The sequence below is a fragment of the Babylonia areolata genome, chromosome 15 (assembly GCF_041734735.1).
Source record: "Babylonia areolata isolate BAREFJ2019XMU chromosome 15, ASM4173473v1, whole genome shotgun sequence".
Lineage (NCBI taxonomy): Eukaryota > Metazoa > Mollusca > Gastropoda > Neogastropoda > Buccinidae > Babylonia > Babylonia areolata.
In genome coordinates this window covers 26,967,970-26,985,469 of record NC_134890.1, presented here as the reverse complement: position 1 = coordinate 26,985,469, position 17,500 = coordinate 26,967,970, and the positions used below count along the sequence as shown (strand labels likewise).

At 41.3% G+C, this 17,500-nt stretch overlaps 1 protein-coding gene across 3 annotated transcripts in view; it reads right to left on the bottom strand.

The window, feature by feature from the left end:
- Window positions 1-6,581: 6,581 nt before the first annotated feature.
- LOC143290515 (uncharacterized) overlaps window positions 6,582-17,500 on the bottom strand; it is a 15,897-nt gene continuing 4,978 nt past the window's right edge. The window contains exons 2-4 of one of the 3 annotated variants that reach the window (XM_076600022.1): window positions 16,217-16,392; window positions 15,202-15,401; window positions 6,582-6,923 (exon numbers count right to left, since the gene is read on the bottom strand). In XM_076600022.1, coding sequence (XP_076456137.1) covers window positions 6,909-6,923; window positions 15,202-15,401; window positions 16,217-16,388 — 387 coding nt within the window. In that variant the 5' untranslated portion in view covers window positions 16,389-16,392 and the 3' untranslated portion in view covers window positions 6,582-6,908. Of the gene's footprint in view, window positions 6,924-13,863; window positions 14,735-15,201; window positions 15,402-16,216; window positions 16,393-17,500 lie in introns of those variants that run through there. The other 2 variants (XR_013056401.1, XR_013056402.1) reach the window with 2 other exon arrangements.

Sequence of the window (17,500 nt, the reverse complement as noted above, 5' to 3'; positions counted from 1 at the left end):
AAGACTGGGCGATGCCTAAAATCTTGATCCTAGAGTAATAAAGTTCTTGAATCTTGAATCTTGAATCTCTCCAGTACCAACCACACTTTCCCTCCCCCCCCCCCCCCCCAAACTTCCCACGCCAGAGTCACTCCTGATCCTCTCTCCCCCCCCCCCAGCCCCTCACCCTCACCCCCACCCCCTCTTCACCCCCCTCCCGCCTTAACACCTCCCCCCCCCACCCCACCACCACACCTCACCATCCCCTGTCTTTTTTTTTTGTCTTTTCTTTTCCCTCTCTCCGTCACCAGTTAATTAAAGAAAATCAAGAAAGCTGACTTTTTTTTTTGTCATCATTTCCACGATTAGGCGTAGCGACCGCTGTGCACGGGTGGCTGGGGGTCATTGAGGCATGGCCTGACACACAAAACAAGGCCTCCAAAATGGAAAGAGAAAGAGAGAGAGAGAGAGAGAGAGAGAGAGAGAGAGAGAGAGAGAGAGAGAGAGAGAGAGAGAGAGAGAGAGAGAGAAGAAAAAAAGAGGCATCTTGGAACTTTTGCTTCCTCAAAAAACAACAACAGAGTTACACTCAGTCGACCTGGAGGGGTGCTTTTGTGGTCGATGAGGTCGGGAAGTGCTGGTTGCTCAGAGAACTATTCGGGAAGGGAGGGTGGTGGGGTGGTGGTGTGTGTGTGTGTGTGTGTGTGTGTGTGTGTGTGTATTGGGTGTGGGGGGGTGGGGTGTGGGGTGGAGGGGGTGGAGTGGAGGGCTGGAGAAGGGGAGATAAATACACACCCCAGTTCGCTTGGTCACTGTGGTGTCTACTTACGTGTTTACGGACGGTCACTGTGTGCGAGTTTTGTTTGTTTGGTTGGTTGTTTTTTTTTTATGTGTGTGTTTGTTTCTTATTTTTTCCAGGTGGGTGGGGGGCTGGTTTAAGACCTCTCCTCTGCCCCCTCACCCTCCTACCCCCCACCCCCACCCCCAACTCCCCGCAATCCGCTCACAACCCTCTTCACCACACCACACCACATGTTCCCTCGCTTCCCTTACCCTAGCCTCTCTCTCTCTGTCTCTCTGTCTGTCTCTCTGTCTGTCTCTGTGTGTGTGTGTGTGTCTCTCTCTTGTCGTAGTTGTAGTTGCTGTTGTTGTTGTTGGTGGTGGTGTTTGGTTTTGTTCACTTGTTAGAAAGTAAAGAACAAGAGTCAAGTCATACCTTGTAGAACAAGATTCATTCTTTACTTCAACTCATTACTTTTCAGGGATACCCGCTGTACACTTTTCGGGGAGTGCAAAAATGAGTCATGTGGTAATTCATGCAACGGTTCTTTACCTTTTTTTTTATTTTTTTTAAAAAAATTTCTGTCAAGTTCCTGCTATCTTGTTGTTGTTGTTGTTGTTGTTGCTGTTGGTGATCTTGTTGTTCTTATTATGGTTGTTCAACAGGTTCTTCTGATGCTTTGCGTGTATATCTGAGTTATTAGTGCAAAATCTAATACTTAAGTGTACGCAACCGCTATTTGCATTTTCAGATACAACATACACACATACACACGCGCGCATCCCCCCCCACCCCCACCCCCATAAAAAAAAAAAATATATATATATATATATATATACATATAGCTATATATATATAGTTATATATATAGTTATATGGTTTTTTTTTCTGTCCTGCTCTTCGTCGTGTACGAGATGCGTTCATTCCTAAAACAGTAACAGAAAGCATTTTTGTCGGACGTGTCGTCGTGGGACACTGCTGCCAGAGTTGCTTCTGTCAGCTGCCATCGACATTCACAGACAACACTATGGTGATGTCCATCAAAGAGCGCCCCCGACCCACCACCCCACCCACCACCCCACCCCTCCGCCCCATCCCATCCCCCCCCAGCTGAAGAGGAGAGGAGCGTGGGTAGGATGTGTGTGTGTGTGGGGGGGGGGGGGGGGGGGTTGGGGGGGAAGGGGGGATTGGTGGGGTGGGGGGTGGGGGTGGGTGGGTGGGGAGGCGTCACACAAGGGTGTCATCAGCAGCTGGTCTCCAAGAAACAAACATTTTCAGTTCAGTTCAGTTCAGTTCAGTTGATTTACTCAAGGAGGCGTCTGTCATTGCGTTCAGACAAATCCATATGCGCTACACCACATCTGTTAACTGAGCAGATACCTGACAAGCAGCGTGGCCCTACGCGCTTAGTCAGGCCTTGGGAGAGACCCCCCCCCAAAAAAAAGAAGGGGGGGGGGGTGCATAATAGATACATAATGAAATTAATTGATAAAAAAAAAAAGAAAAAAAAAAGAAATAGAATTTAAAAAAAAATCAATAAATACATGAATAGATATACAAATGGATAATATAAAAAAAAAAAGATAAGAAGACATAGTAAAATGAAATAAAATGCCGGAAAATAAAAACGATAAATTAAACAAAAAGACAACAATGATAATAAATGGATAAACGAATAAGCAAATAAATGTAAATAAACACACACACACACACACACACACACACACACACACACAAACAAACACATGCACACACACACACACACACACACACACACACACACACACACAAGCAAACACATGCACACACATACACACACACATACACATGCACACACATACACACACATACACACACACACACAAACAAACAAACACATGCACACACATACACATACACACACACACAAACACATGCACACACAAACACACACACACACACACACACACACACACACACACACACACACACACACACACACACACACACACACACACACACACACACACACACACACACACGCACACACACACACACACACACACAAGCGAGCTGAACGCATCCACCCACTGTCCCCTCTCTGTTCCTCCCAGTGTGTAACGTCCAATCAAAGTCGATGTTTATGACACCGCTTGTTGTCAGAGTGTTGGTCTATCTCATGAGAGGGAGCCACCTCAGAACAGACCGCTGGAAAATTCCGTGCTTACGTTACTGTTAGAGGCGCGTCACATGATCTGTGCTCTCGAAGTTGATTGGCTCTCCAAAACTGCGAGCAACAAAGGCGATCGAGGTTGGCAGAAAGTGCGAAACAGCGTGCTTCTTTTTATTTGACTTTTTGATTATATCTTATCGTATGTTCCCATATATCTTGTGTGTGTGTGTGTGTGTGTGTGTGTGTGTGTGTGTGTGTGTGTGTGTGTGTGTGTGTGTGTGTGTGCATACGATTGCACTTTATTGTACAGTGGTGGTAGCGATGGAGGCCATCATACTGAAGAAATGGAGGACAGCACATGCTTGCTGCTTTTGCTTATGTCGATCAGGATATGCAATTCCTGCTTTGAAAATTGAAAAGTCTTATCATATTGGAAAGGGCTTCTCAATTTTTACAGCTGAATTAATTGCCGTCCTTATGGCATTAACCTATCTAATTGATCTGCCCCTAAACTTGATTAATGTTTTATTTTGTGTCTGATTCAACATCAGTTCTGCAGTCTATCAAATCAGGTTGTACGAACATTAATTATAACATCATTTTTTTAAAATAAGATTTTTGATTCATTGTATTCAAATGAGAGGAACTAATATTGAAATGTGCTGGATTCCCTCACACTGTGGGCTTTTCTCCAATGATCGTGCAGATCATCTTGCAAAGCTTGGAGCTAAAAACGCTTTAAATGCAATTGAACTTCCTCATCGTTTATCATCATCTGAAATGTGTAATATTGTTGAAAGAAATATGCAAAATTCCTTTCTGTTTTTAGAAGTTAACACTTCTGCCTTATTAAATGCTAAAAGAACTGGCAGGGCTGTTAAGAGCATGGCATTTAAATATTATTAATAGTAGTTCTTTGTTTATGTATTTATCTTTTTTTTCCCTCAAGGCCTGAATAAGCAGTTTCAGTTTCAGTAGCTCAAGGAGGCGTCACTGCGTTCGGACAAATCCATATACGCTACACCACATCTGCCAAGCAGATGCCTGACCAGCTGCGTAACCCAACGTGCTTAGTCAGGCCTTGAGAAAAAAAAAAAGGTGAATCTAAGCGCGTTGGGTTACGCTGCTGGTCAGGCATCTGCTTGGCAGACGGATGTGGTGTAGCGTATACGGATTTGTCCGAACGTAGTGACGCCTCCTTGAGCTACTGAAACTGGCTTTGGTCACGATTTCGATGAAAGTTAGATGGCGTATGATCCAATCTGACCGCGGAACTCTCCCCAGCCATCTGTTACGATTGAGTGTGTGAGCTGGCTGCTGAGCAGAGGGAGCAAGGTTGCAGAATTGATGAGACACTCATCTGCCAATTCGGACTCCGTGGGGGTATGGGTTCGAATCCCGCTGTCGCCCTTTCTCCCACGTTTGACTGAAAAAAAAAATCAAACGGTGAGTGTTTAGTCATTCGGATGTGACGATAAACTGAGGACCCGTGTGCAGTACGAACTTGGCGCACTGAAAAAGAACCCATGGCAACGAGAGTGTTGTCCTCTGGTAAAATTCTATTGAAAAAAAAAAAATCCACTCAGACAGGTACACAATAATATTAATATCCATGCATGATGGAGGAAGGTGGCAGAATGGTTAAGACGCTCAGCTGCCAATACAGAGAGTCCGTGAGGGTGTGGGTTCGAATCCCGCTCTCGCCCTTTCTCCTAAGTTTGACTGGAAAATCAAACTGAGCGTCTAGTCTTTCGGATGAGACGATAAACCGAGGTCCCGTGTGCAGCACGCACTTGGCGCACTGAAAAAGAACCCATGGCAACGAGAGTGTTGTCCTCTGGCGAAATTACGTAAAATGAAATCCACTTTCATAGATACACAAATATGTAAGCATGCACTCAAGGCCTGACTAAGCGCGTTGGGTTATGCTGCTGGTCAGGCATCTGCTCAACAGATGTGGTGTAGCGTGTATGGATTTGTCCGAACGCAGTGACGCCTCCTTGAGAAAGTGAAAGTGAAAGTGAAAGTATCCATGCATGTACTCAAGACGGACTAGCGCGTTGGGTTATTGCTGCTGGTCAGGTATCTGCCTAGCTGATGTTGTGTAGCGTATATGGATTCGTCCAAACGCAGTGACGCCTCCTTGAGAAACTGAAACTGCTGGATGGTCGGTTCGTGGCTGACTTCGCTGGGGAGCAGTGCTGCATTTACATGGCAGTCCGCGTCATTCTCTTGATGCAGAACCATGGAACTCCATGTTCATATAGCCTGGGTTTTGTTTTGGATTTTTTTTTTTAATAATTATTATTTATTTAGTTAGTTAGTTAGTTAGTTAGTTACTTGTGTAAGCTTATCTATTATTTATTCACCCCCTTTTTTCCTTTTTTTTTACATTTTAATTATTATTTATTTATTTATTTGTGTAAGCTTATCTATTATTTATTCACCTTTTTTTCCCCCTCAAGGCCTGACTAAGCGCGTTGGGTTACGCTGCTGGTCAGGCATCTGCTTGGCAGATGTGGTGTAGCGTATATGGATTTGTCCGAACGCACTGACGCCTCCAAGAGTTACTGAAACTGAAACTGAAACTGTTGTCGATGCTTTGTTTCATGCAGTGAAAAACGAAACAGGCCTGTTGGACCCCCCCCCCCCCCCCCCACCCCCACCCCCCCCACCCCCTCTCCGCAGCCCCCCTTCCCACCCTCCTCAGTTGATTCGAAAACAAAACCAGGTGTGGATGTACAGTTTCCAACTGGATATACAGTACAGTTATCATACTGGAAATTTGGGCCAACAGCAAAGTGAGAACTGTATTACCAATGGTTTCTCCAGTCAATGGGAAATCTTTTACAGTTTGGTCTTTTGTGAAGGACTATGACTCTCAAACTAGGAGGCAAAATTGCACTGGCTCTTCTTAGTGCTACAGCCTTGAGGGCTGGTTGGCCTTTAGGAACCATCCCAACGCCGACTGTCCTAAAACCCTCTTGGCCGAGAGAGTTGGGATGTAACTTGGGCAAGACACTCTCCACTATAATCAAATTCAAGCCCAAATAGTCGGAACAGCAGTTGCCTCCTCTGCTGTTCTGATGGTCATAGTCGGACACGACTGATTATCACACACACACACACACACACACACACACACACACACAGTTATGCATCCCCCCCCTTCTTCCCTCTGTCCAGTGTATCACTGTATCAGTTTCAGTTTCAGTTTCTCAAGGAGGCGTCACTGCGTTCGGACAAATTCATGTACGCTGCACTACATCTGCTCTGCAGATGCCTGACAGCAGCATAACTCAACCGCGCTTTGTCAGGCCTTGACTGCATGCTTATATATTTGCGTACCTATTATAAGTCTCTGGACCTTGCAATTGGAATGAACTTCCTCTTTCGCTTCGTCAAGTCTCCACACTCAGCTCTTTCAAGTCTGGCCTTAAAACCCACCTCTTCCCAAAATAGCCTCCCTTCCCTGCCTCTTCCTTGTCTTTAGTTTCTCCAGTTTTAGGGTTATGCATGCGTGAGAATGACTGGTGCGAAAGCGCTTAGATTTGTCTATGCACAAGATTCAGCGCTATATAAGTACCATTATTATTAGTAGTAGTACTGTACAGTATGCCGACTTGTATATAAACATACGGAAAAGAAAACTCAATCAAGATTTTCAGATATATGGTTTATTTATGAATTTAAGAAAAAAGCAGAACAAAACCGTAACACCCAGGATAAGTACATAGAAAATACCTAAGAATACGAAAACAAGCTTGTTTAACTCACTCAGTACGGCCAGTCCTCTCTTCTCCTCTACACAGACCCCTCGGATGTCCAGTGGGTGTCTGAATGACCCAACCTTTAGCTTCCGTCGTCAGAATTGTGGTATTCTCTGTCAACATTCACCTCTTCAGTATAACAGCCTTCTGCTTGCAATATTGTGATGATGGTAACTGGGGTGAAAGGCTGTTAACGTCGTCCCTTTCGCCGTTCGTGTGGAGAGAGTTAATGTATAAAGCACTGTAGATAACAAGCACAGCCTTTATGTAAATACGTTATGGATATGTAATTAAAGACACAAATAGATTATTAAAAAAAAAGAAGACGATATAATTAAGTAGATAGATTCAACAAATAATCAAGGCGAAGTACACATTGCTTAGATATTTTCTGAACTATCAATGAAAGAACCAAGAAACATTTTCCATCACACATTATGAAATCAAAACTAACATTATCTGACCTGCAGAAAATGACCAAAAAAAAACAACAACCAAAAACGGTAAAACCTTTATTTTTTCTCCAAGTCATGTTATTACATTGGTACTATTCGCTACGGTCTCTTTGTCTTCATGAAGGCCGTAAAAATGACCAACACTTGACAGATATTTATGACTGTCTAGTATTATTGGAATTCTCCATTTGATTCTTTTTTTTTCTTTTTTCTTTTTTTTTAAATGAAGTAGAACAGTAAAGGTAAAAATAAATAAAACGACTATCATCCATGCAACTGTAATTCGTCTTTCACGGGGATCAGTCACGTCATGTTCACAATATTTAGCAAACACTGAAACAACAACAACAACAAAAAACAAAACAATAGCCTTGTGACCTTGACGAAAAGTTCATCTTATAACAATATTTGGTCCGGAAAGATTTTGCAGTGTGCTCTTGTTAACTAAACTGAAAGGTCAAAAATATGATAAAAGATCCGTATCAGTATTAAGAGATTGACTCTCCTCAATATGACTTTGACCTTTAGAACAATACAAGAAATTTGGGTCTGTATCAACAAACTAAATTTCCTTTTGCAGACATAGTTCGACTTCTCGACAAAATACTACTGTTGTGAACAGGGAAGCTTGGGGAGTTTGTGAACATTTACTGTTGCTGTGAAATTTGTATGTTTGTGTTTCATGCAGATTCGTAACGTTTAACCAGCCAAAGCAGTTTCAGAGAAGTGAGCTCAAGCGTTAGAAACTTCTGTTGACTTTATGACTTAAGGTCGTTACAATCAACATCACTGAACAAATTTTCTATTATCGTGATTACCTAATACGGCATGTCGTGTGGTTGTCGTAATTACATTTCCAATCAAAGCCGTAATTTTAAAAATGATCTTCTTCTTCTTCTTCTTCTTCTGCGTTCGTGGGCTTCAACTCCCACGTTCACTCGTATATACGCGAGTGGGCTTTTTACGTGTATGGCCGTTTTTATCCCACCATGTAGGCAGCCACACTCCGCTTTCGGGGGTGTGCATGCTGGGTATGTTCTTGTTTCCATAACCCACCGAACGCTGACATGGATTACAGGATCTTTAACGTGCGTATTTGATCTTATGCTTGCGTATACACACGAAGGGGGTTCAGGCACTGGCAGGTCTGCACATATGTTGACCTGAGAGATCGGAAAAAATCTCCACCCTTTACCCACCAGGCGCCGTCACCGTGATTCGAACCCAGGACCCTCAGATCGAAAGTCCAACGCTTTAACCATTCGGCCATGGCGCCCGTCAGCTTTAACTCTTTCCATACGAACGGCGAAAGAGACGACGTTAATAGCGTTTCACCCCAATTACCATCATCAAAATATTGCAAGTGGAAGGCTCTTATACTGAAGAGGTGAATATTGACAAAGAATACCACAATTCTGACGACGGAAGCTAAAGGTTGGGTCATTCAGACACCCACTGGACATCCGAGGGGTCTGTGTGGAGGAGAAGAGAGGACTGGCCGTACTGAGTGAGTTAAAATGATCAAACAAGGCAAACTGTGCACTCACAAAAGTTCATACTGCATTGAAACAGATCCAGTAATTTGTGATCAATTACTACCCACTGATAGATTTATGAGTGACAAGGTTCCACTGTGAAAACCGTTAAAAATACAAATGGAATGAAAAGATAGAGACGGGACGGTGGCGGACCCTCACCAGAATATATACGTGTTTAGTTATAAATAGTTCACATGTAAAACCAGCATTTTCAAAACAATATTTTGATTTTAAATTTTGACATAGAAAGTGAGTTCCAAAGGGCTTAAACATACAGAAAGCTGGATTCAAAAAGACTGAATTCAATTCAAATTCAATTCAAAAACATCGTATTAATCCACATGGAAATTAACGTGTTCAATCACATGGTCGTTGTAGACACCAACATAAAATGAACGTGCACACAGAAGATTTTTTTAACACAAAAAAGATTCAAAGTGATATGATGAGATTGCAAATTCTTGTATACTCAGATAATGAGATTCAAGACGCTTGTATACCCAAACAGTGAGATTCCAAATACATATATACACAGAGAATAAGATTTAAAACGCCCACATACATGGGAAATGGAATTCAAATTGCTCAGATACATGGCAATTTTGACACACTCGCCTCGCAACTAACTATTTGTGCACATTCATCATCTCTGCAATAAACAATCTGTGGTACAATACATTTAACCCTTTCACTGCCAAACTCGCATTTATGCAGCAGCTAGGTAGAGGACTCATGTCACTGAAGGGTGACCAGACCATGGAACTGTTACCCACGAACCTACTGCTCTTAATGTTCGGTGGTAGGACAGACCCTATTTTCTACACATCGCAGGGGCAATTCCCAGCTAATCTTAAACACCATATTTTCTGTGTTTATAGCACAAGGGAATTTCGCACTCTAAATTGACTGGCGGTGAAAGGGTTAAATGGCATCTCTATGTACGTTTCTGATATCTATCCTGACTAATAATCACTGTCCAGTCGTGGAAGTACACAGTTCATTCTGGAAGCTATGCACACGGAACCTAGGCAGCAAACAGCTTTCAAAAATGCTTGAGGTCTCCTGTTTTTAAAATGTTCATTTGGTTTTTCTTTTTTTCTTTTTCTTTTTTTTTTTTTTTTTTTTTTTTTTGGAATGTAGATTATAATCCCTTCATTTCGCTTTGCTGGCACTGGCTGGCCACTAAAGGAATAAACAAAATAACAGAAAGTACGAAAAAGGAGGGTTTTCATATAATCATATAACAGTCATTTAAACTTAGCATGGCGGCAGTTACTTTGTTGTTGTTATTTGTTTTCTTCTAAATTAGTTGGGTTTTTTTTTCGTTTTCGTTTTTTCTCTTCTTTATGGGGTGGGTGGGGGGTGGGGTGGGTGGGTTATGAATGAAATATCAACCAGAGACTTTCATAGGTGCTTGAATTCAAATCTAAAACCTCGTCAATTGACTCTCTCAGACTTTGGTCCGATTCGCAGACCAATTCTGAGTTTATCTCTCAGATATATTATCAAATTAATTACGGACCAAGTATTGTTCTAATGTCAAGTGCATATGCTTTAGTAACCTGACAATTAAGCATATAATTTTTACTGTAGCTTGATGAAGCCTTTTGTACACGAAAGTGTGTCTTCACAAGTGACTGAGAACATTGATGTTTTTGACTTTTTGCATTCATTATCAGTTGTTTCGCTTGTCAGTTTAACGACTTCTCTTTTACGAAGTTCTTTAAGTAATTTCCTGTAACTGTATTTAGATATATTTTATTTTCAAATTTCGCCCTCATTTCACCCTCATTTGCCCATTTTCCCCCAACCCTCCATTCATTCACATCTGCCACCCCTTCTAACCGATAACACTCAAATGTATTCATAAATACTTTAACAACATGTCTTCGACCACCGATATGAGTGACGGAACATTAAACAAAATTCCTTCTCCTCAACCAAAGACGCAAATAAATCAATCAAGAATGTAGTGTAACAAAATGGCAAGCGATTGGAGAGGATTCATAACAGTAAATACATAGCATGAAAACTTTCACCAGAACTAAACCACATGAAAAAAAAAAAAGACAAAAAAAAAAAAGACAGTCACTGCAAACATTGCAACTAACCACTCTAGTTCACAACGAATGATCTTCAGGGTAAGATCAAAAAGGATAACACCCAAATCACCATGCACAAACAATGAATATTAATTTTGTGAACACACATTGGCGATAAAGAAACTGAATATTCAAAAACTATCAACGGCGATACCCAAGCCCTAGCTAATAAACGTACACTGCATGTATATCAAAGCTGAACTTCAACGTATGTTGAATATAAAGGAACAAAACAATTTAAGATTTATATGGTTTAGATACAAATATTCGTGAAACATATACATGTCCAAAACGCAAAATGAAGAAAAGGATTCCAACATCCGTCGATTTTTCTAAAAAGAATGAAATGAAAATATCCTTTTTAAATCAAAAAATCAAAAAGAGAATAATGAACAACATGTGTGTGTGTGTGTGTGTGTGTGTGTGTGTGTGTGTGTGTGTGTGTGTGTGTGTGTGTCTGTGTGTGTGTCTGTGTGTGTGTGTGTGTGTTTCACGACAATTTATGACTCTTTTGTCACGAACTGAATAGGTATGTAACATCACGTCATTTTAATTTCACCTTTTATGAAAAGCAATCCGCAACTCAATAATTATGATAACCCAGCAAAGCAAACTACCACAAAAAAAATCAAAGTGGTCAAAAATCAAGCACACCAAGAATTAATTAAGCTGAGCGCTGCTCCATGTTGATAAAGAAAACACCAACTGCAAAAAAAAAAAAAAAAAAAAAAAAGTAGAAAAATAACAAAATGAAATAAAACAGAATTAGATTATAAAAACAGACAAAGGCAAAATCAAAATTATACACTCACCGAAGTAACATTTATTCCGGGAAACAGAAATGATACAAAAACTGTCAACTGTGACGCCAAAGCCATGACATGGTATCTAGCAAAGTGATTGCGTATGGTCTGTATGAGAACAAAATGGTGAAATCCAGTCGTAACCAAAAACTTCAGTTTTTGAAACACGTAGTTTTTCCTTCTTCAAACCAGGATCATTTCAGTACTACACTCTAAGCGCCTCGGCATTTTTTTTTCTTCCTATTTTTCCTTTATTATTTTTTTTTTCGGGGTGGTTGGGGAGGAGGGGTGGACAAATGGGGCGTGGGATGGGTGGGGTGGGGTGGAGGGGTAGGGGGGTGGCCAGGGGGAGGGGGGGGCGGGGGTGGATCTTTACGTTGTCAGTGAAGAAACGAGTTGTTCAAACCACATCTAGACTTAAAAGTTTCCAATTTCCGGGACGCTTTCAGTTCATTTTGACCTCGTTTTCGATTGCGCGAACTTTCCTTGATTAATTTGAAAGCTTTCCAAACGTTTGATGAAAATTAGGTTCCAATGTTAAAAACGGATGTAAATAAACCATTCAGAACTGTTTATGATCGATCACGTTTTTCACAATAACTATTGATACATGCTATTACTCTTTACTTATTTTCAACCCTTAACAAAATCAAAGAAATCCAAACCACACCGATATGCCGGGAATTATGTCCACAGCTGACAGTTCAAAATGTCTCCAGAACGTGTTGTCTTTGAAATGCATCATACTAACAAACAACGAGCAAACAAATAAAGAAACAACAACAATAACAACACCGACAACAAACCTACCCAGATATACACCACAGTATACTTCCTTCCAGACATGAACATGTTTTTGGGATTCACTCAACAGTTCTGAGTTGGTTTTCTTCATACCTATCCAACCGCTTCCAGATTGTCGCTGTTAGTAACTCTGAGTCTGATCCAACCCTGATCTCCTATGGTGTGCCACAAGGCTCTGTCCTGGACCCCGTTCTGTTCGTTCTGTACACTTTCTGATGTCATTTCTGGCCATTCTGTTCTTCACCACTCTTTTGCTGATGATACTCAGCTACAAAAGTCTGCAGAACCAAACCAAGTACACAGTCTGATTCTGTCAATGCAGGATTGTATTCTTGATGTTAAATCCTGGATGACATTCAACAAACTAAAACTGAATGATAACAAAACTGAAGCTATGATTATTTCCTCTGCAAGAATGTCCACATCTAATTCTTTTTCTGCCTCTATTGTGGTTGGTGATGCCACAGTTCAGTTTTCTAAATCAGCAAGGAACCTTGGAGTCATTCTTGACTCAAACCTCAGCATGCATGCTGAGGTAGTTAATCTGATACGCATGGTCAATTGTGAACTTCGTCGCATCAACTCTACCCGTTAGTACCTTTCTGTTGAAACTACTAAAACTCTTATTTCTGCTTTTGTGCTGTCACGAATTGACTACTGTAATTCTCTTCTCATACGCTGTCCACATAATATTCTTCAGCGAATTCAAAAACTTCAAAACAATGCTGCCCGTCTGACTCTCAGAGTCCCACGTACTGATCACATTTCTCCTCACCTCCGCAGTCTACACTGGCTCCCCATTGAAGCGAGAATTAAATACAAAGTTGCGTGTCTCTGCTATTTTTGCTTTCCACTCCGCAAGACCTACATATCTTTCTGACCTTTTCAGTGTTTACACTTCCGCAAGAAATATCTCGCTCTTCCTCTGACTGTTAACTTTTGAAACTTCCTCGTGTCAATTCAAGAACCTATGGTGAACGTTCTTTCTTCTTTGCTGCTCCTCACATCTGGAACAACCTTCCTCATCATATCCGTGCATCTGATTCTATTTCTACTTTTCACTCATGACTAAAAACTCATCTTTTTAAAACCTATCTATGAGCACTCTCAGCTTCCTTGTTCTCCAACACCACCCATGTCAGCTCACTTTGGATGTATGTAGAGTGGGAGGAGGAGAGTGTGTGTGGGTGGGTGGGTGAGGTGGGGGTTTGAGGGGGGGGGGGGTTGAGAAAGAGTGGTCATGAATGTTTTATTTAACGTGTAATATTTTTTCTTTCATGTAAAGCGCCCTGAGCTCTTCGAGAGAAAGAGCGTTATATAAATGTACATTATTATTATTATTATTATTATTATAACGCTACACAACGTAACACAACGCAACACAACACAACACAACGCAACACAACGCAACGCAACGCAACGCAACGTAACGTAACGCGACACAACAAAACGCAACGCAACGCGACACAGCACAACGCAACACAACGTAACGCGACACAACAAAACGCAACGCAACGCGACACAGCACAAACGTAGCACAATGCAACACAACAAAATACAGTGCAATGCAAAGCAACACAACGTAACCTGACACAACGCAACGCATTACAACACGACAAAACACAACTCAACGCAACGCAATGCAACACAACACAGCAATGGACATAGAGACAGCTGATGGACACAGAGTCAAGAGACTGATGGACACAGAGTCAAGAGACTGATGGACACAGAGTCAAGAGACTGAAGAGACTGATGGACACAGAGTCAAGAGACTGAAGAGACTGATGGACACAGAGTCAAGAGACTGATGGACACAGAGTCAAGAGACTGATGGACACAGAGTCAAGAGACTGATGGACACAGTCAAGAGACTGATGGACACAGAGTCAAGAGACTGATGGACACAGAGTCAAGAGACTGAAGAGACTGATGGACACAGAGTCAAGAGACTGATGGACACAGAGTCAAGAGACTGAAGAGACTGACGGACACAAGAGTCAGGAGACTGATGGACACAGAGTCAAGAGACTGATGGACACAGAGTCAAGGCTCACTAAAGTGATCAAAGTCAGGGCCGTGCAGGCTGTGCTTGGTTCCTTCTCTCCTTCTTTGTATTAATTTCAACGATCAGCTTGTCGAGACTTGCAGCACCTTTCCGCAGCTGGATGGCAGCTTCTGATGGCTCGTTGGTAATCAGATCTTTGACACCCTCCACAAGATCCCTCAGGGGAAAGCCTATCGACATCAGACGATCAATAGCTGAGGAGACCTTACCGAACTTCGTATTTTCTTGGAGTTTCTTGACGATCTTTTCTGCAGCGTATGTGGTCAGGAACTCGCCAATTTCCTAGAGAGAGAGAGAGAGAGAGAGAGAGAGAGAGAGAGAGAGAGAGAGAGAGAGTCTAATTATTACTGGTTCAATGTTGGGGATATTACGAAGGAACTAATCAAACTAATGAAGACTTCATGGACCGAAGTGCCCAGACAACAAAAACCAACAGTGTTATATCTATCCTCTGTGTCTGTCTGTCTGTCTGCCTGCCTGTCTATCACACGCATGCGCACATACAAACAAGCACACTGTCAAATGGCAAATTAATGTATCTGTTGTTCAACATGCATCCGAAATGCGACAAATATATAAAGACATGCCGTTCTAATCATACAAAAGTTTCAAAATAAATCATTTATATAAATACTTGCCATTAAGAAGAAGAACAAGAAGAAGAACAAGAAGAAGAACAAGAAGGAGGAGGAGGAAGGGGAGGAGGAGCAGAACAAGAAGAAGAAGAAGACTGAATCAAATAAACCAACCTTCGCTATCGCCTTCATTTCGTTTGCTGTGTCAAAGTTAACGCCGTTATCCTTTTGGAGATCGTTGAGGTCACAAAGAAGCTGCTTCCATTTGTCTTCTAATTGTGTTTTTACAACAATGCTCACAGCAGGGTCAGCCACAGAAGCAAGAAATCCACAGACTGATACCAGAGCCCATGCTGCAGATGAAAGCATACGTCCTGTAAACAAACTAATGAACACCACCTGCTGAAAACACGTACCCGCTGATGACAGATTATCTACATACAATGATACAAGAGATATGCAGATTTACTATACTGTTTGCATTGAAATGAATGACATTCTGTCGTGTCCGACTGTGATCGTCAGAATAGCAGTGCAGACAAATACAGTCCCAGCTATCTGACTGGAATTTGATTACCGGTATTGTAGAGTGTCTTGCCGAAAAGTTACATCTCTTCTCTCTCGGTCAAGAGGGCTTTAGGAAAGTCGTTGTTGGGGATGGTCGAGTGCAATCTTGCCTCGTAGTTTGAGAGTCATAGTCCTTCACAAAGAACTATATATTGTAAATAAATTCCCATTGCAACGAAGAACGATTGATCCTATAGCACTCACTTTGCTGTCGGCCCAGTTGTAATCTCTGATATCAGCCCAGCGAGCTGAACAATAACATGCATAGTAAGCAAATTGCTGACATTGAGAGAATCGTGTGATTACGCCTCAGACATCACAATACAATACAATACAATACACAAACTTTATTGTCTATAGTTTGGTACAGAGATTTTCTTTTTGGCAGCAGCACATGTCCAACATAAGAAGAAAACAACAAACAAATAAAATGAATAAAAAAATAAAATAAAATAAAAAGATAAATTAAAATATCCCAAATCATTTTATTAAAGTAGGCCAATATTGCGTACGTGTGCATTCATATATACATACATATAAATACGTGTGTATTGTATATATATATATATATATATATATATATATATATATATATATATATATATATATATATATAACGTACCTGCTGGTCCAGCCATGGAGGCAACAGAAGTGCCAACCTTCACAATTGTGGCTGCGCGGGCAGTGTTGTCCAAAATGTCTGCGTATTTCAGCAAGTCATCCCTTAGAGACTTCGCGTCGCTGAGTATGCGTTCTATCTTCTGGCTTCGGGAAGTGTCGACAGTATCAGACATGATTCTGAAGAAAAAGAACCAGAATCACATCTAAGAGCTACAATCCTACAATCTCTTCACTTCAGCCTTTTTTGTATTTAACTTGTTTGATCTGAGCACATCACTTGTTTGATCTGAGCACATCACTCCTCTTTTGCAACATCTCCACTGGCTCCCTGTCTCACACCGAATAAAGTACAAGATCAGCACTCTATGTTATAGATGCATTCACAAAACTGCCCCTTCCTATCTCTGCGGCTGCCTTCACCTCTACTCTCAATCTCGCTCACTACGATCGTCCTCGGATCCACTCTGTTTACGCATACCCAGATTCAAACACTCGACTATTGGCCGCCGTTCTTTCTCTGTTTCTGGACCTTGCGATTGGAATGAACTTCCTTTTTCGCTTCGTCAAGTCTCCACACTCAGCTCTTTCAAGTCTGGCCTTAAAACCCACCTCTTCCCAAAATAGCCTCCCTTGCCTGCCCTTTCTTGTCTTTAGTTTCTCCAGTTTTAGAGTTATGCATGCGTGTGAATGACTGGTGCGAAAGCGCTTTGATTTGTCTCTGCACAAGATTCAGCGCTATATAAATACCATTATTATTATTATTTGTTTGTTCAATATTCATGTCTGTTCACTCTTGATGATATTAGATTTTGAAAAGAAAAGAAGAAAAAAAAGATGAAATAGAAAAACAAAGATTGCCAGCATTAAAGTATCACAACATAATGTTTGACTGCTGGCGAGAGAGGAACAACCATCACAAAAAACAAACAGATCACAACAGCAAACAAGACGAAGAGGCAACGTGTTTCGACTCATGGGGTTTCTACAGACAAGGCAGTGAAACATACTAACGGAAAATGAACAATTCTTTGATAGCGTATTAAACGTGATTGCCAACAAACTATATCGATGTCAGATGCTTTTTTTTTTTGCTTTTTTTTTTTTCAATCCGCAATTCGCGAATTGTCAGAGAACAGCACAAGACTGGACAGAAGTAATATTCATCCTTGTTCAGATTTCAGAAGTGGCAGAAAAAAACAAAAAAATAAAACAAAACAAAAAACCACACGAGGAGACTGTATACATGAAAGAACATGGAAAGTGTTCGGCAAAACGAACATGATGA